General features: G+C 41.6%; 2 protein-coding genes across 4 annotated transcripts in view; one reads left to right on the top strand and one right to left on the bottom strand.

The window, feature by feature from the left end:
* Positions 1-2,467: 2,467 nt before the first annotated feature.
* Positions 2,468-25,271, bottom strand: part of LOC123955975 (transcription initiation factor TFIID subunit 4-like) — a 36,082-nt gene continuing 13,278 nt past the window's right edge. The window contains exons 2-5 of the mRNA XM_046028215.1: positions 20,824-20,908; positions 3,625-3,911; positions 2,760-3,534; positions 2,468-2,583 (exon numbers count right to left, since the gene is read on the bottom strand). Coding sequence (XP_045884171.1) covers positions 2,534-2,583; positions 2,760-3,534; positions 3,625-3,911; positions 20,824-20,908 — 1,197 coding nt within the window. The 3' untranslated portion in view covers positions 2,468-2,533. The remainder of the gene's footprint in view (positions 2,584-2,759; positions 3,535-3,624; positions 3,912-20,823; positions 20,909-25,271) is intronic.
* The window catches only part of ZFYVE9 (zinc finger FYVE-type containing 9), a 204,249-nt gene continuing 182,262 nt past the window's right edge, over positions 3,285-25,271 (top strand). For all 3 annotated transcript variants that reach the window (XM_045998099.1, XM_045998090.1, XM_045998108.1), the window contains exon 1: positions 3,285-3,407. The gene's annotated coding sequence lies outside the window, so the exon portion shown is untranslated. The remainder of the gene's footprint in view (positions 3,408-25,271) is intronic.

The raw sequence follows: 25,271 nt of genomic DNA, 5'->3' as shown, positions 1-25,271 counted from the left end.
ATCTCTCCACCCAACATGAGGCTTGAACTCAGGACATTGAGATCAAGAGTTGTATGCTTCTCTAAGTGAGCTGGCCAGGTGCCCCACAACTTTAATTTTTAAGAACAAATTTTATTTTATTTTATTTTTAAAAGATTTTATTTATTTATTTGACAGAGAGATTGAGAGAGAGCACAAGTAGGCAGAGAGACAGGCAGAGGGAGAGGGAGAAGCAGGGTCTCTACTGAACAGGGAGCCCAATGCAGGATTCGAACCCAGGACCCTGGAATCATGACCTGAGCTGAAGACAGCTGCTTAACTAACTGAGCCACCCAGGCACCCAAGAACAAATTTTAAAGGGCAAAGAAAATTTTGATCAGAGTGCAACAGCTTAAACTCACGTGAAGAAACTATTTTTAGAATACTGGCTTTCTACAGAATGTGTATGGCATAAAAATGAAAATGGAAAGGGGTCTGTCAGATTAGGAATAAATCGGTATTTTAGAGTCACTGTATTATGGAAATCAATGCAAAATTGAGAGTGGGGTAACCAAATCAACTGAGGGCAGGTAAAAGATTAAAATGAGAAAGATTTATAGTAGAGAGGGGGAAACAGATATTGTCAGGAGCAGAGAGCAAACTGGGTAGAAGAGTTGAATGATGGAATAAAATTATAGATGAAATGATTTACAGGAGTCTACTATGATCAGGAAGTGGTAGTGATGATAAAGACTGTCTCCTTCAGCAACATATTTGAATACAAGGAGAGAAAGTGTGAAGCAAGAGGAAACTGGTCTTGGGAACAAATGAATCATCTTCATGTAGTAGCTACACCCTGGGTAGCATGATTATTCATAAACAAATGCAGATTTCCTGTGGTGGTAGTGAACCAGGCTTCGAAAGCACTGCTAATGTTAGGCTGCCAAACTAATCTAAATGAAAGGGCCCATTTCTCTAGACTGAAAATTTTTAGCAACAGTAACTTACTCTTACAGCATTTTCTGAATATTGCAAAAAGGACTGTTAGGTCATCAGATGGGAGACTGAAGAAATCTCAAGGTCTACTTCCAGCTTTCCTCTAGGTTGGATGTATTTCACATGTAAAATGGTGGTAGTAGAGTACTTAATTCATAGAGTTGTCATGAGGATGAATCATAGTTTCTCTCTGAGCCCCAGTTTCTCTTGTTATAAAAACGGGATAGTGATTTTTTCTTTTTTTTTTTTTTTTTGGTAACGTGACTCAGAAGTAGGTGGTGAAGGCACACTCTGGATTGTGCAGAAAAGGAACAGCTCATTGATTGCAAGAGAGCTGTAAGGTTATATTTTCTCTAAGGTAGCTGCTCAATTATTATTTGAAAGTTCCCTGAGACCTTATATAATTTTCTCATTAAGATTTATTATTATTAGGACATAACCTGAAGTAAGGTAAGGTTGTCTTATAATTTTTGTATATAGAAAAATATACTATCTTTATGCTAAAATCTGCTATGCAGTAGAATATTATAGCATCCAGTGCATTAAGCTCTGTTTTTGTTTGTTTGTTTTGTTTTTTGTTTTTTTAAGATTTTATTTATTTATTTGAAAGACAGAAATTACAAGTAGGCGGAGAGGCAGGCAGAGTGAGAGAGGAGGAAGCAGGCTCCCTGCTGCTCCATCCCAGGACTCTGGGATCATGACCTGAGCCGAAGGCAGAGGCTTTAACCCACTGAGCCACCCAGGCGCCCCTGTTTTTTGTTTTTAATCAGCAGAGTGATGTTATATAAATCCATTAGTGAAACTTAGGAAAATTTTACCCAAACCAGGGATGATGAAGAACAATGCACCATTCACCCCCCCCTCCTTTTTTTTTGACGTGCTCATCTTTTGATAAAGATATATTTGCACACAGAAATTGAGAGAGAGAACAAAAACAGATGGGAAAAAACTTGAATCTAAGAAAGACGGAGAGGGTGTTTTGGAACCAACAATAATTGGAACTAACATTGACTATCTTTTCTGGGCCAGTTCCTTCACATAAATCATCTCCAATTTTCACTACAACCAGCAAGGCAGGCATTAGAAAACTCAGGTTCAGAAATGTTATGTAACTTACCCAGGGTCATATAGCTAAACATGACAGAGCTGGAATTGATAGTATCAAGAACCAAAGTCCCTGCTTATTCTACTATAGCACTCTGCGATAAAATAATGTACTGTTACTTGGGAAATTTGGGTCCAGAGGATTTGGAGAATTTCTTTCTCTATTTCCCTTCTGACAGCCTGTTTCCATTGCTTTTGGTTCAGATGTTTGCACTCTAGAGCCTATACGGGATTGAAAATGGGGTATCTGTAAACAGAATGATTCCACAGCCTGCACTAGCTAACATTTCCTTCCTTCAGATCCTTACCTGGGATTTGACCGGGGTTGGGATGAAAGAGTAGAGGTATGAGGTGGGGGTGGGGGAGGGGGTAAGTTAGAAAAGATGGGTGTTTTTTTTCTTACCTTTAAGTTGTTTATGGATTCAGGACAACCCGTTGGCAATTCTCTTGCTCGGCATATTATTATATTTTTTTTCTAATTTTGGGGCGGCTTGGGATTAAGGATTTGGTATCTGTAGGAAATTTCTAGATCCAAAAAAAGTTAAGGTCAAAGACAATTCATCTGTTTTGGGGGAGGATTTTGTGTGTGTGTATGGAAAAAAGGTTGTTTCTGGGTCACCCTTTTTACACCCAGACACACCGAGGGGCTTAGACGGATCCCTCTCGAATCACGAGAGATGAAAACGAGCAGATTCCCTCACCTCCTGCTCTCAGGTGAACGTCCGAGTGACAGAAACGTCCACACATCTCCTGGAGAGAAGGAAAAGGTGCAAAGGCGCTCACGGCCTGAGGGCTGGGGGTGGGGCTGGCACCCGCCACGGTCTGTGGGAGATCGAGGGGCTTCCGCCTCCCGGGAGGCATTGTCGGGGGCCGGCCGGGGGCCGAGGGCAGCGCAGTCAGCGCCGGGCCCCCGCCATCCCCAGGCCGCGCTCCCCCGCGTTCCCTGCCGCTCGTGTCCGGGCGGCCGCCGCAGTCCCGGCGCCGTAGCCGGGCGTGGGGTCCAGGGGGCGCTGTGGCCCAGCGGCGCCGGCGGCAGGAGCGGCCACGGCGACGCTGGAGGCTTCGCCGAGGATCCCCGCCTGCAGCACCTCGGTCGTCCCGCCGTAGCCTTGCGCCCCCGGCCCGGTTCAGCGGCGCTCCTCCGGGAACCGCGTGGCTGCGGCGGCCCGTGAGCCCGATGAGGCTCGGCGGGCTCTGGGCCTCAGTAACAGCGGCGACCACAACCCCTTCAGGAGCGGGAGGCTTCGCGGCGGCGCCTGGGGCCGCGCCGGTGTCCTCCGGAGGAGGAGGCTGTCGGCTTAGGGACGACCCCCCCGGCCATGCTGTGGCGGCGGTGGCCGCTGCTCGAGGTGAGTGTGGCGCGACGCGGTCCCGGGCTCGATGGCCTTCCGCCGCGGGGAAGGGCCCTGGCAGCAGCCCTCGGGCCGGGCGGACGGGGCGTCCTGCTGCTGCAGCCGCCTCCCCCACCCCGCGGCTCTGGGCCCTCAACCCCTTGTCTCCGCGTCCCCCGGGAGGCGGGAGGCGCGTGGGGGGCTAGTAGGCCCTGCGCAGCCGGGAAGCCCTCGCCCTGGCCTCGGTTCCGTTGCGGCCCGGTGTGTTGGCGGAGGCACTGGCACCGCTCAGGTTGGCCCCGGGCCCGGGCCGAGCGCAGCCTCTTACCCCGGGCCCAGCACGTACATCCTGGAGGGAGGCTGAGGACGCCTGTTTGCAAACAGCCTTGGCTTCCCGGTGCCCCAAACCAAGTCCCGCAGAGCCCCGGGGGGGAGGGGCGGGAGAGCTGGTGAGAATTGGAGTGCGGAAAGTGCGGGGCCCTGAGAGCCCCCCGTACTCCCGAGTGTCATTCACCGATCTGACTGGGTTGAAAACAACCGTTTGCGTTTTATTTGAGCTGAAATTTCATCACCTGCTGGCGGCTCATCCCTGTCGCTTTCTATTACATTTTGCCCCTAAGAGTGGTCTACCTTGGAGAAAGCCCCATCCTAGCTTTGCCCCAATCCTAGTTTCCTTCGGAAATACAATTATAAAAATATGTGTTTTTTTTTTAATAGTGGTCTTTCCCCTTTTCCGTAATAAGAGAGTGTAAATATTTTAATGCCTCAGTTCTTGGTACAAAAATGTTCCACCTACATAGATCCACGGAACAGATGACAAGAGGATTTTAAAAAGTCGTGCTAACTGTACTAATAACAGATACCTGATGGAAATGGGACATAGTCTAAATTTTAGAGGTTAAGTGATTTGTTCTGGTATTAGTGCGAAAATAAGGTAATGATTACAGTTTGATACCTTAAGTCAGGTATTTGGGTGTTTATGGTTTATGATAAATGTGGTTACGGGTTATTCTTGCTTTCCCTATAATGAATGTGAAGACTGTAGGATTAATAAGTACTTCTAAAACTTTTATAATCGTGAATAAAATAAATATGCTTACTGTAGAAAATTTGAAAAGTACAGAAAGGTACTGTGCCAACTCAATAAATATTTAATAGTGAGGGAAAAGTCACCCATAATTTTATAATTAGTACATTTTGATGGTCATTTAAAGTTTTAAATGGGCTTGGACTATTGGTGATTTAAAAATTATTTGTGATTATTACTTTAATAATTATTCAAATTATTATGATTTTATTATTCTATTAGGTTCAGAGTTAACTGTTCCCTTTTACTGTTTAACATCCAGTCATTTGTGTAAGACATATAAAAATGTTTTACTAAATTACATTGTGGTGTAGTTGAATTCATCAACTTAAATGGAATAACATAGTTAATTACCTAAAAAACCTCTGACTTACCTCCTGTGCAGCATGGGAAGCTCCTGAGGTGCAGTAAACATTTTTGAGAACCTATCATGTTAGAGGTAGTAGCCTTGGATTGTTTTTGTAAGATTTTGCTTAAATATTTATAGTTGTAAAAAACTGGCTTGATTAAAAAAATTGGGGGGGAGTAGATTAAATTGCAAAAGTAGTTTAGTTCTTCTCAGTGTGTCTCTGAAGACTGCCATCATTAGAATTAGCTGAGAGTGCTTATTAAAATATGCAGATTCCTGGTACCTTTAATCAGAATTTTTAGGGATAATGGTGGCCCAAGGATTTTTATCAAGCTCCCTGGTTCTTCATCCTACTAAAGTTTGAGAATAAGTTAAAAGTTAACAAACTTTATTAAGCCTAATGACAGTATCTGTTTTCTAGGAAAGCTATCAATCTTAAGTGGCAATACACTTTTCATAGCAACAGATAATGGTGTTAAAATCATAGAAGGAAAAAGGATATTTCAAGAGATAGCTGATTCAATTAACATATATTGTGAGCCTTTTCTGGCAGCTGTGGTGTTATAGAATACCTGGCCACTTACCTTGCACTTAATCTCTCCTTGGACTTTGAATTCATTGTCTATAAAGTATGGTTAGATATATACTTACCTTGCAAGGCTTTTAGGGTTAATTCAGTTTTATAATTTGTAGAAGATCTTTATAAAGTTTTAGCTATTAATATTAAGTGTCAGGTCCTGTCTTTGGTGTTCTAGGTAATACAAAAATGTGGTCTCTGCTAGCAACTAGCCAGCTGTGGAAGCAGAACGTGTTTAACTCTTATTTATAAGGCAGCCATCAGACAAGAGTTGTAATTGAGTAGATCATGCTTGATCTCTCTTTAAGGCTTCTAATGTTTAATCCAATAACTTGACCTTTAAGAATATTAGTAATTTTTATGTGTGGTCATTCCTTTCACTTCCAATTCCTGATTCAGTATTTTATTCTGTAAGGAGAAAGTTGTATATGTTGCCTGGTAAGCAATAGTTGTATATTATCTCCCTTAGAAAGACAGAATGAATAAAGATGATCCCATTTCTTCTTCGTTGCTAAGCTACCAGTGTTTATACCATTCAGTAAACTTTTATTTGGCACCTGGTATGTGCTGGCCATACACGAGTTGCAAGGCACAAATCTTGTTTAAAAGATAATTGCCTGGGGGCACCTGGGTGGCTCAGTCGTTGGGTGTCAGGTAGGGATCCTGGGATCAAGTCCCTCATCGGGCTCCCTACTCTGCGGGGAGCCTGCTTCTCCCACTCCTACTCCCCCTGTTTGTGTTCCCTCTCTCTCTCTGTCGAATAAATAAGTAAAATCTTAAAAAAAAAAAAAAAGATAATTGCCTGGATTTTAACTTATTTCTTATGTCCCTAGAGGGATGGGGTGTGTGTGTGTGTGTGTGTGTGGTGTTTTATGGTTGTTAATTGCATGATGTGGTGCAGAGTATGGAGTCAGATGTGGGCAGGAATCCTTATTACAGCTCTTAGAACAATGGGACATTTAGATCCTGAGTTGCTTCTTATGTAGTAATAATTCAAGTAATAGTTGCCATCACAGGGAAGTAGAACTGGTTCCATGAGATAAAAATAATAAAAAGCAATTAGCTCAGGATCTGTCTCTTAGAAGGTGCCCAATAAATGTTCACATCCATTCCTCCTTTTGGGAAAAGCAAAAAAAAAAAAAAGCAAAAAAAAAAAGAAAAAAATTAGGGTTTGGAATTTCTATGTGACTTAAAACATAGTAGCTTTGATTTTTTTTTTTTTTTTTTAGATTTTATTTATTTCTTTATATGGCAGAGAGAGAGATCACAAGTAGGCAGAGAGGGGGGGCGGGAAGCAGGCTCCCTGCTGAGCAGAGAGCCTAATGCAGGGCTGATCCCAGGACCCCGGGATCACGACCTGAGCTGAAGGCAGAGGCTTAACCCACTGAGCCACCCAGGCGAGGCGACCCAGTAGCTTTGATTTTTTTAGAGACTGCATCTACTTTTAGAATTCTTAAAAATTTTTGATAGAAAACAATTTTGATCATAATTGTTATATATATTTCCCATTTCATTTTTACTGAATAAATGAGCTGTTCTCTATGCATAGGGTACACTTATTACATTGTTAGAGTTTTATTTGTTTTCCATTACTCATTTTCAGACTTTTACATGATTTTTACTTGTGTGTACCTCACTTGCATTAATATAGAGCAACATTTTTAGTGTATAATAATCAGCAAAAGATAAATGGTTGCAGTTTTGAGTAGAAATAGTTCATATACTTAGTTTTTAAAAATAATATCCATTTATTAAACTTAAATTATTTAAAAACGGAAGGGTTTTCAAAACAGACTTTTCCTTACAAACTATAGTAGATTAGATCTAGATTTTTTTTTAAAGATTTTATTTATTTATTTGACAGAGAGATCACAAGTAGACAGAGAGGCAGGCAAAGAGAGAGAGAGAGAGAGAGAGAGAGAGAGAAGCAGGCTCCCCGCTGAGCAGAGAGCCTGATGTGGGACTCGATCCCAGGACCCCAAGATCATGACCTGAGCCGAAGGCAGCAGCTTAATCCACTGAGCCACCCAGGTGCCCAGATCTAGATTTTTATAACCTGTCAGATATGGGATTCAGTTTTATGACCTAGAGAACCATGGACAATTTTCCTGTCCCCTTTAAGCCTCAATTATTCTTCTATAAAATGAAGCCGTTAGTACCCATTTTATAGGATTGTTATGATGATCAAACGATAAAATGTGTAAATCAGAGCTACAATTCAGTCCCATGAGTCCTGGTAAATCATTGTTACCCTGAAAGTGGAAAATATACTACTTGTTTACTTCTGTTTGAAAGAACTTGAAAGATCATTATTAATACAGTTTACAACTAGGAAATAAAATCAACATTACTTTTGAACTATTAGAGATTGCTAAATTAAGTAGAAACAAAGCTATCAGTAGAGTTAGTATTTTAATGGTGTAATTAGTGGAATGCTTTATGCTTTATAAATGTTATTTAATAAAACAATTAAAAAATGCTATTTGTAAAATATTTCCTGTTTTATAGATTAAATGGTACTTAAATTCTTTTTATATTTCCTATTTTACAAATTAAGTGATATTTTAAACTTTTTTTCTTTTAATTATTATAAATAGCCCATTTATAGAACTGAACTGTTGGAAAAACGAGAGCAGTATATAATGTTTTATACTTATGAAATATTTCTTGACAGCCTTTAATAAAATAAGGTAAAGATAAGGAAATCTCGTTGGACCCATTGAAATCAAGAAAAAGTTACTGGGTTCATATTAGGCAAGGGAAAGGAAAACTTAATGTGGTGATGGGTATCTTTTTTTTTTTAAATTATTATTTATTTATTTATTCAAGAGAGAGACAGAGTGAGAGAGCATGAGAGGAGAGGTCAGAGGGAGAAGCAGACTCCCCATGGAGCTGGGAGCCGGATGTGGGACTCTATCCCAGGACTCCGGGATCACGACCTGAGCTGAAGGCAGTCGCTTAACCAACTGAGCCACCCAGGCGCCCCTGTGTGATGGGTATCTTGAGGCATTTGGGATTTTATATTAGAGAACTATTTGTAAAAATCTTAATTTTTTTTCCTATAAATTATCTTTTAGTTTAAAAATCCTTACAGTTGGGGCGCCTGGGTGGCTCAGTGGGTTAAAGCCTCTGCCTTCCGCTCAGGTCATGATCCCAGAGTCCTGGGATCGAGCCCCGCATCGGGATCTCTGCTCAGCGGGGAGCCTGCTTCCTCCTCTCTCTCTCTGCCTGCTTCTCTGTGATCTCTGTCTGTCAAATAAATAAATAAAATCTTAAAAAAAAAATCCTTACAGTTGTCTAATTAAGCTTAAAAATGCTTTTGTGGCTCTAGGCTTTGGACTATACTAATTTCTTTAGTTGATCGTTCTGTGGTGATTTGTCATCTTTTTTCTGATTGTTTATGATAATTTATCCATAAGGATATGTGACTTAATATCTATGATGGTAGTTCTGTTGCCTTTTTTAAAATACAGAAGTAGTAAATCCATGCCCTAGGTTTTAAAGATTAATTAAAATTAAATGAAAATTTAGTATCTTGAGGGAAGGAGTCTTAGGAAATAAGACCTAAGGAAATGGTAAAAGGAGTCTGGAATTTTCCATTAATTAGGAAAAGTTTGGGTCTATTCAGTCCTGGGTTCTTCTGGCTATTTTAAATAATATTAACTTTAGAAAAATAATACTAACATTAATATTAATTATTATATTATAAATTATTATGCATTATTACAAATAAATATTTATATATACATATATATGGTTAATATACATGAAGTAAATATATATCAAATATACAATTATAAGTTATAAATATAAATATTACCACGTGAAGTGAAGAACATATGTATTTCAATTAAATTTAAAATATTAGGTAAGGCTTTTTTTTTTTTAAGATTTTATTTATTTATTTGACACACAGAGAGAGATCACAAGTAGGCAGAGAGGCAGGCAGAGAGAGAGAGGAGGAAGCAGGCTTCCTGCTGAGCAGAGAGCCCGATGCGGGGCTCGATCCCAGGACCCTGAGATCATTACCTGAGCCGAAGGCAGCGGCTTAACCCACTGAGCCACCCAGGCGCCCCTCTTTTTTTTTTTTAAGAACAGCTTTATAAAAAAAAAATAGATATATTTCGGATACCATGCAGTTAATCCATTTAAAGGGTACAATGCTGTTCAATGCTGTTAGACTACTCAGAATTATGCAGCTATCACCACCATCTAATTTTGGACATTTTCATCACTCCAAACAGAAATTCCTCCCAATCTTGACAGCCCTAGGCAACTACTAATGTGCTTTCTGCCCTCTATGGATTTACCTGTATGTTCTGGACATTTCATATAAATGGAATTATAGGATACGTGAGTGGTTTCTTTCTTTTAGCATAATGTCTTTAGGGTTTGTCCATGTTGCAGCATATATCAGTACTTCATCGCTTTATTTTATTTTATTTTTTAAAAAGATTATTTATTTATTTATTTGATAGCGATCACAAGTAGGCAGAGAGACAGGCAGAGAGAGAGGGGGGAAGCAGGCTCCCTGCTGAGCAGAGAGCCCGACTTGGGGCTCGATCCCAGGACCCTGGGATCATGACCTGATCCGAAGGCAGAGGCTTTAACCCACTGAGCCACCCCGGTGCTCCTACTTCATCTCTTTATACTGCCAAATGATATTCCATTATATGGATATACCGCATTTTATTTATCCCTTTGTCAGTTTGGGTTATTTTTTCTCTTTGGTTGTTATGAATAATATTGCTATGAACATTTAATGTACAAGTGTTTTCCTTTGTTTTGGGTACATACCCAATAATGAAGATTAATTTTTTTTCTGCTTGTAATATGGTTCCTTTTTTTTAAAAGGTTTTTAAAAGATTTTATTTATTTATTTACTTATTTTTAAAGATTTTATTTGACAGAGAGACACAGCGAGAGAGGGAACACAAGCAGGGGGAGTGGGAAAGGGAGGAGAAGGCTTCCTGCCGAGCAGGGGGCCTGACGTGGGACTCCATCCCAGGATCCTGGGATCATGACCTGAGCTGAAGGCAGACGCTCAACCACTGAGCCACCCAGGTGCCCCTATTTATTATTATTAGTTTTTTATTTTTTAAAGATTTTATTTATCTGACAGAAAGAGAGAGCACACACAAGCAGGGGAAGCAGCAGAGGGAGAGCGGAGAAGCAGGATCTCCACTGAGCACGGAGCATAATGTGGGGCTCCATCCCGGGACCCTGTGGTGATGACCTGAGCCAAAGGCAGACATTTAACCAACTGAGCCACTCAGGCGCCCTAAGATTTTATTTTTGAGTAATTGCTACACCCAAGATGGGCCTCAAACTCACAACCTGAGATCAAGAGTTGCATGCTCTATGGACTGAGCCAGCCAGGTGCTCCTATAATATGATTCTTTTCTAACCTCTCATGGTTATAGTGTTTTAGTTTATCTGCCAGAGTTTGTTTTATTAAAATGAAGAAAGAGTAAATGGTATATGTTTTTGTTATTGTATCTAAGCAGAACCTCAGCTCTCTCAAAATTCTCTTTACTAAAATAACAAGCATTTTAAAAATTTTGTGGAAATATTGTCAGGGTTTATGTAATTTTAGCCTCCATTTTTCATTTTCAATTGAACAAGAGAAACAGCACTTAAAAAGTAATTGAAGCAGAATACTGCCAGTTTGAGAAAAACCTTAAGACTTAAGAATACATCATCTAAACATTTTTGTGATTCTGGTGATAAAACTGCCCATAGGTGTTTGTTTTTGTTTTTGTATTTTTTTTTTTTTTTAATTTTATTTGAGAGAGAGAGAGAAACAGTGAACATAAGGGGAGATGTTGGGAGGGTGGGGAGATAGAGAGGAGGCAGAGGACTCCCTCTGAGCAGGGAGCCTGACACCAGCTTGATCCCAGGATCCTGGGATTATGACCTGAGCCACTGAAGGCAGATGCTTAACCGACTGCACTACCCAGGCGTCTCTGTTTTTGTTTTTAATTAGTAGCTGAAGTAAACTACCTTTTTTTTTTTTTAAGGTTTTATTTATTTATTTGACAGAGATCACAAGCAGGCAGAGTGAAGAGGAAGCAGGCTCCCTGATTGGCTTGATCCCAGGACCCTGGGATTATGACCTGTGCCGAAGGCAGAGGCTTTAACCCACTGAGCCACCCAGGTGCCCCTGAAGTAAACTATTTTTGAGATTATTGTGAGGTCATTCTTGGAAGGTTCTGCTAAATGTCTAAAAAAGAAGGTTGAGCTCTGCAAGGGAGATGGTACTGCAGTTACAGCTCTGGGCACCCGGCTCCTGCTCCTGACTCACCACTATTTGCTCCCTTTCACCAAGAACAAGTCTGTCAGGAAGCTGCACTCCTGCTACAGCCATAGCTTTTAAAGACACCGGGAAGGCCCCGGTGGAACCCGAGGTGGTGATTCATCGAATTAGATCTGATCAGCCACAGCCTACGCAAGTACTTGGAGAAGGTGTGCGCTGACTTGATCAGAGGTTCAAAGGAAAAGAATCTCAAGGTGAAAGGACCAGTTCTGGTGCCCATCAAGAAAAGAAAAACTTTCTTGTGGTGAAGGTTCTAAGATTTGGGATTGTTTTCAGATGAGGATCTACAAGTGACTCATTGATTTGTATAGTCCTTGTGAGATTGTTAAACAGATTACTTTGATCAGTATTGAGCCAGGAGTCAATGTTGAAGTCACTATTGCAGATACTTAAATCAACCTTTTTAATAAATTATCAGTTGTTAAAAATAAGTAAAAAGCAAGGTTTAGATTCTTTAATCTGGCATAGCCCTTCCTAATTGGTTCCAGCATCATCGTGCCTCACTTCCTATTTCTCTATACCCCACTATCCTGCCTTTTAAAGATTCCAGGTTTGGGATGCCTAGGTGGCTCAGTCCGTTAAGCACCAGACTCTTGATTTCAGCTCAGTGTTGATCTCAGAGTCATGGGTTCAAGTCTTGACTTGGGCTCCACGATGGGCATGGAGGCCCCCATCCCACCCGCCAAAAAAGAGATTCCAGGTTTATGGAGTTTTTCTTGATTTCTTTTGCCTTGTATTAATTATTTGTGTAATATAAAATTTTTGTCCATTGTGTGCTGTCTGGTAGGTATTTCACATATGTTCTTTCTAATTCTTAAAATGACCCTATAATATTCATAGTGTCATGCACGTTTTATAGCTAAGGTAACTGGCATGGAGATTTTTATTGATTTTCCTAAGCCTACATCCATGATTCAAACCATATGTCTCTGACTACAAAGTCTATAGTCTTTTTCATCATGTGACCCTCTCCACGTGTTTTGTATTTGTTTTATCTTAAGATAATCCAGCAGTGTCTGGGTGGTTCAGTTGGTTAAGTGTGGACTCTTGATTTTTGGCTCAGGTCATGATCTTAGGGTCCAGAGATCAGGGCCCTCAGTTGGGCTCTGTGCTCAGCAGGGAGTCTTCTGGGGGTTCTCTCTCTCCCTCTGCCCCTCTCCCTGCCTCTCTCTCTCCCTCTTGAAAAAAAAAAAAAAGATACTCCATAGTGCTTTAGGGAAGTATTCATATTAGGAGAGCTCAAGTTTAGTTGGTTGACTTTGGTGGCATTTGCCTTTGAAGTATACTACTGGCATGTAGCTTTTTGTATGAGAAAAAAATGTGGGGTGTCTGGGTGGCTCAGTCAGCTTGGGGTCTGACTCTTGGTGATGATCTTGGGGTCCTGGATCGGACCCTGCATGAGATTCTCTCTCTTCTTCTCCCTCTGCCATTCTTCTGTGCTTGCTCTCTTGCTCTCTCAAAAAAAAAGAATGTGTTAGTGTATTTTGGGAATTTCAACTTTCGTATATGTATTTTTGAAATAGATAACTGATAATTTGCTATTATTAGAAAAATAGTAATAACTGATCTCTGGGCATCATTTCTCTCATTTGAAAATGAGTGGTGGACTAGATGTTAATGCCCCTTCCACATTTAATATTCCATTGAGATTTCCAGAGAACTGAATGAAAAAATAGATGGCATATGAACAGCTCCAGGCCATGGTGATAGTATCATTAATGAAGAAAGAGAATAGGTAGCAATGGGCTAAGAAAAATAGGAGAATTAAAACAAGGGACTGAAATTTACATAGAAATTTCCCCTGTAATAAGTAAAGAGACTGTATTTCTTTTTTTTAAAGATTATATTTATTCATTTGATGGAGAGAGAGATCACAACTAGGCAGAGAGAGAGGAGGAAGCAGGCCCCCTGCTGAGCAGAGACCCCCCCCGCCACTCCCAACGCAGGGCTCGATTCCAGGACCCTGGGATCACGACCCGAGCGGAAGGCAGAGACCCAACCCACTGAGCCACCCAGGTGCCCCAAGAGACTGTATTTCTAAATAACGACACAGAAAGTCTGGGAATTAGCTGGATGAGTAGTTTTAACTGTTGCTTTTTCCCTCCATACCTGTTACCCCCCATTCTTATGTCCTTTCTTGTGGTAGTGTATATGCATTTTTTTTTATTTGTTTATTTACAGCATAACAGTGTTCATTGTTTTGGTATCACACCCAGTGCTCCATGCAGTACGTGCCCTCCCTATTACCCACAACCTGGTTCCTCAACCTCCCACCCCCCCCGCCCCTTCAAAACCCTCTGGTTGTTTTTCAGAGTCCATAGTCTCTCATGGTTCATCTCCCCTTCCAGTTTCCCTCAACTCCCTCTCCTCTCCATCTCCCCATGTCCTCCATGTTATTTGTTATGCTCCACAAATAAATGAGACCATATGATACTTGACTCTCTCTGCTTGACTTATTTCGCTCAGCATAATTTCTTCCAGTCCCGTCCATGTTGCTACAAAAGTTGGGTATTCATCCTTTCTGATGGAGGCATAATACTCCATTGTGTATATGGACCACATCTTCCTTATCCATTCATCCGTTGAAGGGCATCTTGGTTCTTTCCACAGTTTGGCGACCGTAGCCATTGCTTATGCATTTTTTTTTAAAGGTTATTTATTTATTTATTTATTTGACAGAAAGAGAGAGAGATCACAAGTAGACAGAGAGGCAGGCAGAGAGAGAGAGGAGGAAACAGGCTCCCCGCTGAGTGGAGAACCCGATGTGGGGCTCGATCCCAGGACCCTGAGATCATGACCTGAGCCGAAGGCAGCGGCTTAACCCACTGAGCCACCCAGGTGCCCCAGTGTATATGCATTTGAGAGAAAAAAAAAGCATCTAGAGCTGTTATGTGAAAATAACCAGGTCACCAGTAGCACACTTGAAATAAAGCTTTTGTATTGCTCATAAAGTGAGAATTCAGTAATTAAAATGTGAACCCATTATTGTAGATCTTTAGAGAGTTTGTTGATAAAACAAAGGCATGCTTTGCATTAAAAAAAAATGAAATGCAGCTTAGTGACAGAACTTTTATATAGCCTTTCTACCCTCAAGGTATTAGAGATGATTATTTTGACATATAGGTAGATAGGTGATGTTTTGACTATTTGGAAAATTGTTAACCAGCTAGAAAATTGTCATTCTTTTCCTTATTAGCCTCTGGAGACCTTGAACGATGAATATTGACTTTGGAACTAAATCGTTCTGGGCTGGAAGCAAGGAAGTATTCTTTAGTCAAATAAGTTTGGGTTTTTCAGTATACTATATCCCTCAGATAGAGTTTATAAATACACTTTAGTATTTTATTTTGTTTTTATTTTTTATATTTTTTAAAGAGTTTATTTGAGGGGCTTCTGGGTGGCTCAGTGGGTTAGAGCCTCTGTCTTTAGTTCAGGTCATGATCCTAGTGTCCTGGGATCGAGCCCCGCATTGGGCTCTCTGCTCAGCAGGGAGCCTGCTTCCCCCTCCTTCTCTCTCCTGTCTCTCTGCCTACTTGTGATCTCTGTCAGATAAATAAATAAAATCTTAAAAATAAAGAAAAAAAGACTTTATTTGAGAGGGAGAGAGAGCATGAGAAGGGGGAGGGTCAGAGGGAGAAGCAGACTCCCTGCTGAGCAGGGAGCCCGTTGTGGGGGACTTGATCCTTTACTCCAGGAAAGGATCGTGACCTGAGCTGAAGGCAGTCACCTGACAGACTGAGCCACCCAGATGCCCCCATTTTAGTGTTTTAAAAATTGAGGAGTTAAGGGGCGCCTGGGTGGCTCAGTGGTTTAAGCCTCTGCCTTCGGCTCAGGTCATGATCTCAGGGTCCTGGGATCAAGTCGCGCATCGGGCTCTCTGCTCGGCGGGGAGCCTGCTTCCCTCTCACTCTTTCTGCCTGCCTCTCTGCCTGCTTGTGATCTCTCTCTGTCAAAAAAATAAATAAAATCTTAAAAAAAAAATTGAGTTAAAGTAAAGAAAGTGGTTTAACTTTGTTCAGCAATATATTATCCAGTTTATTGACTGGTGACCCCTTTTTCCACATAATACTTAGCAGTGTATCTTTTACTGATTTAGGTGAACTTTTATCTGTTTTATAAAGCTTCTCACAATATCCATGACTATTTCAACCCTCAGGTGATAGGCCCTGATTACTTCCTGAAACACCACTTCTGTTGTTCATTGCTGATAACTTATTAGAAAAAATTCTTTTATATTTAGCCAAATGCTGTTTTTCTTTAATATCTGTCCTTTTGTTGTTTTGCTTCCTAAAATTAAGTAAAATATATAATTACTCTCATCTTAATATCTGAAGATGCCTTTGCTAGCATAGTGATTGAAGCTCAGGCTGTGGAATCAGACTACCTGGGTTCAAATTTTAGTTCTACTGCTTTTACTCTGTGATCTTGGTGAGTTACTTAACTTCTCTGTGCCCCATGTTTCTCATCTGTGAAATGGGAATAGCAGTAATACCTTAGTTAAATGAAATGATTCATAAAAGAGCTAATTACATAGAATGTTGCTTTTGTCCCTTGAGAAGCAAATATTGAGATGGAGTTTGTAGTGTGAGAGATTTTATGGGGAGTAGATAATGCAGTGGAAGAAGAGGGAGTGCAAGCTGAACTGACCTACAAGAGCCTCAATCTGTGATATAGATTAAAAAAACAAACAGCAAAACTCTGCCAATCCTGGGAGCTCCAGAGCAAAGATCACCTGTTAGAGGAGTTCTGCATTGGGAAGAAATGGCCAGGTTCTGGTATACCCACCATATTTAGTCATAGGCTAGGAGCTTCCCCAGAAGAGTCTGGACTCAGCTGGAAAGCCAAGATGAGCAGCTGGAGGCTGTTAGCTGTCTCCACGCACCTGGGTGCAAGTTTGTTCTTTCTTCTTTTATTTTTACGTATTTATTTTTAAAGATTTTATTTATTTAATTGACAGAGAGATCACAAGTAGGCAGAGAGGCAGACAGAGGGAGAGAGGAAGGGAAGCAGGCTCCCTGCTGAGCAGAGAGCCCGATGTCGATGTCGGGCTTGATCCCAGGACCCTGGGATCATGACCTGAGCCGAAGGCAAAGGCTTTAACCCACTGAGCCACCCAGGTGCCCCTTCTTTTATTTTTTTATTTTTATAAATGCAGGGCTTGAACTCATGACTGTGAGATCAGGACCTGAGCTGAGACCAAAAGTTGGATGCTAAACCAACTGAGCCACCCAGACATTCTTCTTTTTCTTTTAAATGCAAGTTCTTTCTTGAAGGGAGATCCAAGTAATTGCCACAGTCCATTTCTTGTCTTGCAGGATCTAGGTCTCCAAACATTTACTGAAAGCAGTTCTTGCAGCGTTCCATGGACTTCTCTCTCTCTCTCTCTTATTTTAGTATTTTATTTTTATTTATTTCTTAAAAAATATTTTCTTTATGTATTTGACAGAGAGAGAGATCACAAGTAGGCAGAGAGGCAGGCAAAGAGACAGGGGAAAGCAGGCTCCCTGCTGAGCAAGAGAGCCCAATGCAGGCTCCATCCCAGGACCCTGAGATCATGACGTGAGCTGAAGGCAGAGGCTTAACCCACGGAGCCACCCAGGTGCCCCTGAATAGCTCTGAATCAGTGCATTTGGTGTATTTTTAAAGTAATCTCTATACCCACATGGGGATCGAACTCACAGCTCTGAGATCAAGAGTCTCATGCCCCACTGAATGAACCAGCCAGATACCCTGGACTTCTCTTTTTGATGGGAAACTTAAAAGAAGTGGGTTAGTGAGATAGGCTTAAGCCCCCATTGTGTAGCTGCTCTCAGGACTACACTGGTTCTCATTGTCTCCTCCACTATTCAGTCTAAACTCCCCTGCCATTAACTATCATTTCTGTTGGTCTGGGTGGTTTACCTACTGATATGATCCACCCCTCATTTTTGAGGTATCTGAGAACCATACTGTTCTCAGTCTGAAGTGGTTGCATTAGTCCACTCATAGTCACAACTGGGCAGGGGAGTATCAATCCCTGCCCAGTTGGATCCCCTCAGATGGATCATCTGAGTCCCACGTATACTCTTTGTTGCTCGTGTTGTGTAACAGCAGATCTACTTCCATCTGAGGATGAGGGTTATTTATCCTGACATGATGGTGATTTCTCTTCTTGCTTCTTAGTCCAGGGACACAGAGTCCCAAATGCACCGGCTATAGCTATAACTTAGAGCTCAGTATGACCCTTGACATGTCACCTGGGAAAAGTATGCCCAGGATCTCTAACTCTGGAGCCCAGCATTGTACAGACGGAAAATATAAGGTCCTCCAGTGGATCATTGGGAATGATGGTACATAGGGGCCATTTTCTGTTTCTACCTGTTGGATTCTCAGACTGTCTGTTCATCCTACTGGGAGCATAGCTCTGAATCAGTGCATTTGGTGTATCCTAGAGGATAGCACACCATTCTTATCTCTGAGGTGGTATATCAGCTGTGTCTTCAGTAGGCCATTTCAATATTCTATAAGGCTGGATGCTTTTGTATGGTGCTATGATGTGATAAGACCACTGGAGCCCATGATTATGGGCCTGCTACCACAGTCCTTCGTTGTGAAGTGATTCCCTTGGTTAGATGCTATGTTATATGGGATTCCATGTCTGTGGATCAGGTACTCTGTAAGCCCTTTGCTAGTGGTATGGCTGGGGCTCTATGCACAGGAAAGGAAAGCCCATACTTGGAATAAGTATCTGTTGAATACCTGTGGTGATCAATTGCTGGCCTTTTCAAGACGGAATGAAAATGATGTGGTAACTGGTAGGTCAGCTTGAGGCATAGTGCTATATTGGGGGCTCAGTGTTGGTCTCTGTTATTTGCAAATTGGATGTTTGGAGAGGGCGGTAGCCTGATTGGGCCTTGGTAAGTGGGAGTCCATGCCTCCTTCTTTGCTTCTATTTTGGTTTCTGCCACACTGGCTACTTTTTTTTTTTTTTTTTAAAGATTTTTTTTATTTATTTATTTGACAGAGAGAGATCACAAGTAGGCAGAGAGGCAGGCAGAGAGAGAGGAGGAAGCAGGCTCCCCACGGAGCAGAGAGCCCGATGCGGGGCTCGATCCCAGGACCCTGAGATCATGACCTGAGCCGAAGGCAGCGGCTTAATCCACTGAGCCACCCAGGCGCCCCCACACTGGCTACTTTATTCATGTCCCCATCATGCCAGTTCTGTGGTGGCTCATGTCAACTCTCTGAGTCATTTTGTTCACTTGGTTATTCAGTGTCTCTTCTACATTGGATGCTTCTTGGGGAGCATTAACATGTGAAAAGAATTTTTGCACTTTATCAGTGTTACACATTTCCCTATGTTCATTCATTTGCCTCCACCCATGCCTTCTTATAATAATTTGTAGTCTTTTTCCTTAAAGGGCTCTGACCAGTTAGCCAGTCCATTTGCAATTGCCCATGAGTCTATATATATTCTCACCTCTGGCCATTTTTCTTTTTACACAAAGTTCATGACCAGATGAATCATTTGAAGCTCTATCCTTGGGAAGATTTTCCCTTTCCACTGTCAAGGTCAGCCCTAAGTGTGGCTGTAATGAAGTTGTTGTTTCTTTTTTCAGCTTGCATTCACATACTGAGCCATTTATAAGCTATTTATAAGCGAAGCTTTGGCTTTTATCTCTTCCTTGAGCTGGTCATATAGAATCCCCCAAACAGCTATAGATGTGAACTGAGGAATGGGTGCAGGAACAATTGTGGTAGTTGTTAGGGAAGTCTTGGCTGTCTACTTATGTATCTTACTTGTGCCCTTTTGTTCTACTTGGGTTTGATTTTTCTTTTTTTAAGATTTATTTATTTATTTATTTATTTTTTAGAGAGAGCGAGAGCATGCACATGAGCACAGGAGCAGAGGGAAGGGGAGAGGGAGAGAGAGAAATAAAACCCCGGGCAGACTTCCTGCTGAGTGCAGAGCCCCATGCAGGGCTGGATCTCATGACCCCAAGATCATGACCTGAGTTGAAACCAAAGGTCGATGCTCAACCTGCTGTACCATCCAGGTGCCCCACTTGGGTTTGATTTTTGATGTACCATTTCCATCTCATAATGAATTGTTTCTGAGCTCACTTGACTTTATAACTTGGAGAGTCCTGTTGAACCCAGCTCATTATGAGCCGTTCTGGACATGTAGTGTGCAATGGTCAAGCAATTTCTTTCCAGAGCCTAGTAGCATGTCTGCATTGTGATTCTCCCATTAAGTCTTGCTATTAAACTCTCTATTGTATCTTTTCCTAATATTTAGACCTCCAGCAGGATAGGGACTGCTCATACTACAACCTGGACCTGCTGTAGTGTTGTTTCCTACTCAAAACTGGCAGTAAGCCTTCCATATCACTCAGTACATGGGTTACAGCAATAGTCCTATCTATAGAACGTGTTGCCCCTAAAATCTGAAGAAGCCTACCAGATGTTGTGATTCCTTTTTTTTTTTTTTTAAGATTTTATTTATTTATTTGACAGAGATGACAAGCAGGCAGAGAGGAAGGCAGAGAGAGAGGGGAAGCAGGCTCCCTGCGAGCAGAGAGCCGGATGCAGGGCTCCATCCCAGGACCCTGGGATCATGACCTGAGCCGAAGGCAGAGGCTTTAACCCACTGAGCCACCCAGGCGCCCCTGTGATTCCTTTTTTGTAGTGGGAGATACAAGATGCAGCAGTTTGTCTTTTGCTTTGGAGGGGATGGATTGACATGACTGTGAACTCCTGAATTCCTAAAACTTCACTGAAATCGCATATCCTCAGATACTTGTAGAGTTTTTCTCCTGCCCTTTGGAGCACATGTATCTTACCATGTACTTCAGTATGCTAGCCATCTCTTGTTTATTTTGCATGATCAGCATGATTAAATGGATCAATGTGCTATTTTGAATCTAATTCTTTTCAGAGTTTATTATGACAGAATAGGAGAATTAATATAGCCCTGAGGCAAAACTGTGAATATATGCTATTGTTTATTCTACGTGAAAGGAACTGTTTCCGATTGGGTTGGAAAAGAACTCATTTGCCAGATCAGTAGTTCCATGCCATACACCTGAGGCTATATATATTTATCAGGTATAGCAAACATATTACATCTGGTAGGGGCAGCTGTGGTCACGGCTACTACTTGGTTGAGCCTGTGGTAGTCTCTGATCATTCCCCAGGATCCAGCTGGTTCCTGCAGAGGCATTAAACAAACATATGAAAGGGACCACTGCCCCTGCATCTTTGAGATCCTAAGGGTGGCACTAAACTCTGCTGTTCCTCTGTCCCCCTATAAAGTACTGTTTTTGATTTACTATTTGGTCAAGGTGTGGGGAGACATTTAGATATTTGCAGGTTTCACCTCTCTTTTTCCGTTATCATAGTTCTTACTCCAGAGGCCAAGGACTCAGGGTGGGGATTCCCCCAACTTCCAAGGATGCCAATCTTGTTATATTCAGGGTCTAGAAAAATGACTGGTAGGTGGGTATATAGACCCAATATAAGCTGGACTTTGGCCAGAACTCCATTTATTGCTTAGTTCCTATAATAGGGGAATAATGATGTTCCAGGTGTCAACATCAACATCAACTCAGACTCTCTGACCAATAGTTCTTTAAATGTCTGGGTATTTTCTTTTTCCTGCTGTATAGTCACTGGAGTAAATAGGCATAAGTGTCATTGGAGAAGAACTTGGGGGTAATAATTTATATATATATATGTATATATATATATATGCACACATACATATGTCCTTGCTGCTGGGGAACCAGCCATCTCTCTAAGCTGGTGGGTCTGGATCTGAAAACTAGATCAGGAATTAGGCAAGGTATCGTAGTTTTTTGTTTCTTTTTTTAAACATTTTATTTATTTATTTGACAGAGAAATCACAAGTAGGCAGAGGCAGGCAGAAAGAGGGGGAAGCAGGCTCCCTGCTGAGCAGAGAGCCTGATTCAGGGCTCGATCTCAGGACGCTGAGATCATGACCTGAGCTGAAGGCAGAGGCTTAACCCACTGAGCCACCCGGGCACCCCGATTGTAGTTTTTTTTTTTTTTTTTAAAGATTTTATTTATTTATTTGACAGACAGAGATCACAAGTAGGCAGAGAGGCAGGCACAGAGAGAGGAAGGGAAGCAGGCTCCCCGCTGAGCAGAGAGCCTGGTGGGGCTTGATCCCAGGACCCTGGGATCATGACCTGAGCTGAAGGCAGAGGCTTTAACCCACTGAGCCACCCAGGTGCCCAGGAAAATTATATTTCTTAATGGTGCCCAGTGAAGTATTTAATTAAATTTGTTTGTTCATTTAACAACAGTTATATTGAGATGTTTATTCTCGTAAGACTGTGCCTCTGTGCTGGAGATAGAGGAATAAGAGGGGCACCTGGATGACTCAGTTAAGTGTCTGACTCTTGATTTCAGTTCAGGTCATGATCTTAGGGCCTTGGGATTGAGCCCCACTTCAGGCTCCACACTCAGTGCAGAGTTGGCTTGTCCCTCTTCCTCTGCTCCTCCCTCTGCTCTCTCTCAAATAAATAAGTAAATCTAAAAAAAGAGGCGGGGAGGGGAAGACATCCTTGTCATTAGGGAATTAAAGGGCTGTTGGGAAAGCAGATATGTGAATAAGTAAATGTACCAGATTCACTGAGGATGATAAGTTCTATCAAGAGTTTACTGAAGATGGGTGGCTGGGTGGCTCAGTCGTTAAGTATCTGACTTCTGCTTTGGTCATAATCACGGGGTTCTAGGATCAAGCCCCGCAACAGGCTTCCTACTCAGCAGGAGGCCTGCTTTCCCTCTCCCACTCTCCCTGCTTATGTCTCTCACTGTGTCTCTCTCTGTCAAATAAGTAGATAAAATCTTAAAAAAAAAAAAAAGTCTACTGAAGAGATGATGCTTGTGTTCAGTTTGATTAGCAGGAGTTGTCTGTGAAGATGAAAAAGAGAGGGACACCTTAAAGTAAAACCCAGGTGTACAAATGTGTGGAAATATGTGGAACAACATATTGTATTTGGGGAACTGCAAATAGTGTGGCATGGTAGTTTTGTATGTTGAAAAGGGTGAGGGGCAGAAGTTGAGGTGGAAGACCTAGACATGAGACTAGAAGAAGAAAAGCTTCATACACTATTTAAAGGAGTTAGTATTTTTTTTTTTCTTAAGTAGGGCATGCGGAACCAATGAAGAGTTTAAAATAGTAGACCAATTGGTCATATTTAAGCTTTTAGAAAATTATTTTGGTGTCAGTATAGCAGATGGATTGGAGGAGGGCCCGAATGGAGGCAGGTATACCGTTTGGGAAATTATTGAATAAATCTAAGCCAGAGATCAGAGCATGAATTAGGGTAATAATATCTGAGATGAAAAAGAAAGAATGGATTTGAGAGGTAATTAAGAGTTAGAGTTGTTGAGGGATGTCTGGGTGGCTCAGTCACTGGAGTCTTTGACTTTTGATTTTGGCTCAGGTCATGCATGATCTCGGGGTGGTGGAATTGAGCCCCGCCTGGGGCTCCCTGCTCAGCTCAGAGTCTGCTTGTCCCTCTCCTTCTGCTCCCCACCCCAATCTCGCTCCCTCTCAAATAAATAAATAAATAAATAAAATCTTTAAAAAAAAATTGTTTACGATTAATTGGATGTAGTTGATGAAGAGAATGGTTCCTGGGTATGGGGCCTTGGATTATTGAATGTATGGTGAAACCTTTACTTAGAGAGGGAGTAAGGAAATATAATAGACTTTAGGGAGAGTCATGAGAGTGGATGAGACCATCCAGTAGAAGCAAGTAGAGTAAAGACAGAAGAGTCCGAGAACAACTGGATAAAAGCCATAGTTAAGAAATACACAGGGGGAAAGCCTACAGAAGGAGATAGAAAAAAAAAAAAAAAGACCAAGGAGGAAAATTAGAAAGTATCAGGGTTTTTTTTCCCCCCCTTAGATATTTATTTAAGTAATCTCTACACCCCATGTGGGCTTCAGACTCACAACCCAGAGATCAGGAGTCACATGCTCTTCCGACTGCACCAGCCTGGAGTCCCAAAAGTATCAAGTGTTAAAGAAGAGAGGGAAGAGAATTTTTAAAAGGAGCGGCCAGCTGTGCTAGTTCCAGTGGTTGGACTAAGATGATTTAAAGTGTCCATTGGGCTTGGCAATTAGAAAGCCATTGATGGGGCACCTGGGTGGCTCAGTGGGTTAAGCCTCTGCCTTCGGCTCAGGTCATGGTCTCAGGGTCCTGGGATGGAGCCCCACATCAGGATCTCTGCTCAGCAGGGAGCCTGTTTCCCCCTCTCTCTGCCTGCCTCTCTGCCTACTTGTGATCTCCTCTCTCTGTCAAATAAATAAATAAAATCTTTAAAAAAGAATGGGTATCTCATACTGAAAGATATCTGAAGATATTTAGAGACCATAAGAGGAAGAAGTTGAGAAGACAGAGGATATAGGCATTCAGTTTATATTGGAATATAGACTGATGAAAAAATTAGTGTATTGGGAGATAAATTAATCTCCATTTGACTAGACTATGAATATTTGGGATGTATTTTTTATTGTTATTTATTAAAACAGCAACACTGCCTGAGATGGTGGGCAACATGGTGGGTAACTACAGTGTCAAGACCCTCAACGAGGTGGAAGCCAAGCCCAAGATGATTGGCCATTACCTGTCGAGTTCTCCATCACCTACAAGGCTGTGAAGCATGGCAGGCCTGGCATCAGGGCTACCCATTCCTCTCTTTCATTCCTCTCAAGTAGCCTGTTCAGCCAATAAATGCACAGACTTCTCTTTAAAAAAAAGAAAGAAAGAAAAACAGCAACCACCAACAGATAGAACTTCTTTTGAGGTTAATTTTAGAAGTCCTACAGTACTTAGAGATTTTCCAGACTAATCCTGTCATTGGATAGGTAAGTGAATTGAGACATAGGTTCACTCTCTAGCCATACTGCCCTGAATGTGTCCGATCTTGTCTGATCTCAGAAGCTAAGCTGGTTGGTTAGTACTTGGATGGGAGACATGGGTTGGTACTTTTGTCTTTTAAGTTACTAACTTATTTATCTAAAATTATTTAAATCCAGAAGGTTATATACTTGAATTTCCTTATTTCCTTTTTCAGGACCAGTCTTTTGTTACACATATGCTTGTTTATATAAAACACATTCAGTTTTTAAGATAGTCTAATTACTAATGTGACTTACATGACTCAGTAGTAACGACAAAAAACCAGTCTAGATCAGTCAACATGAGAAGTTTAAAAGTAATGACTTATGGGGCGCCTGGGTGGCTCAGTGGGTTAAGCCTCTGCCTTCAGCTCAGGTCATGATCTCAGGGTCTCTGGGATCGAGCCCCGTATCGGGCTCTCTGCTTGGCAGGGAGCCTGCTTCCTCCCCTCTCTGGCTGCTGCTCTGCCTACTTGTAATCTCTCTCTCTCTCTCTCTCTATCTGTAAAAAAGAAAAAAAAAATTTTAAAGAAAAAAAAAAAAAGGGGAATCATTAGGCAGGGGAATCATTTCTTCCACATTTACCTCAGCTACTCTCTTTGTTTTCTTCCTCTCAGTTGAATTATATGTTGCATCT

The sequence above is a fragment of the Meles meles genome, chromosome 1 (assembly GCF_922984935.1).
Source record: "Meles meles chromosome 1, mMelMel3.1 paternal haplotype, whole genome shotgun sequence".
NCBI classification, from domain to species: Eukaryota; Metazoa; Chordata; class Mammalia; order Carnivora; family Mustelidae; genus Meles; species Meles meles.
The sequence above is the reverse complement of the archived record's forward strand: the minus strand, read 5'-3'. Positions and strand labels throughout refer to the sequence as shown.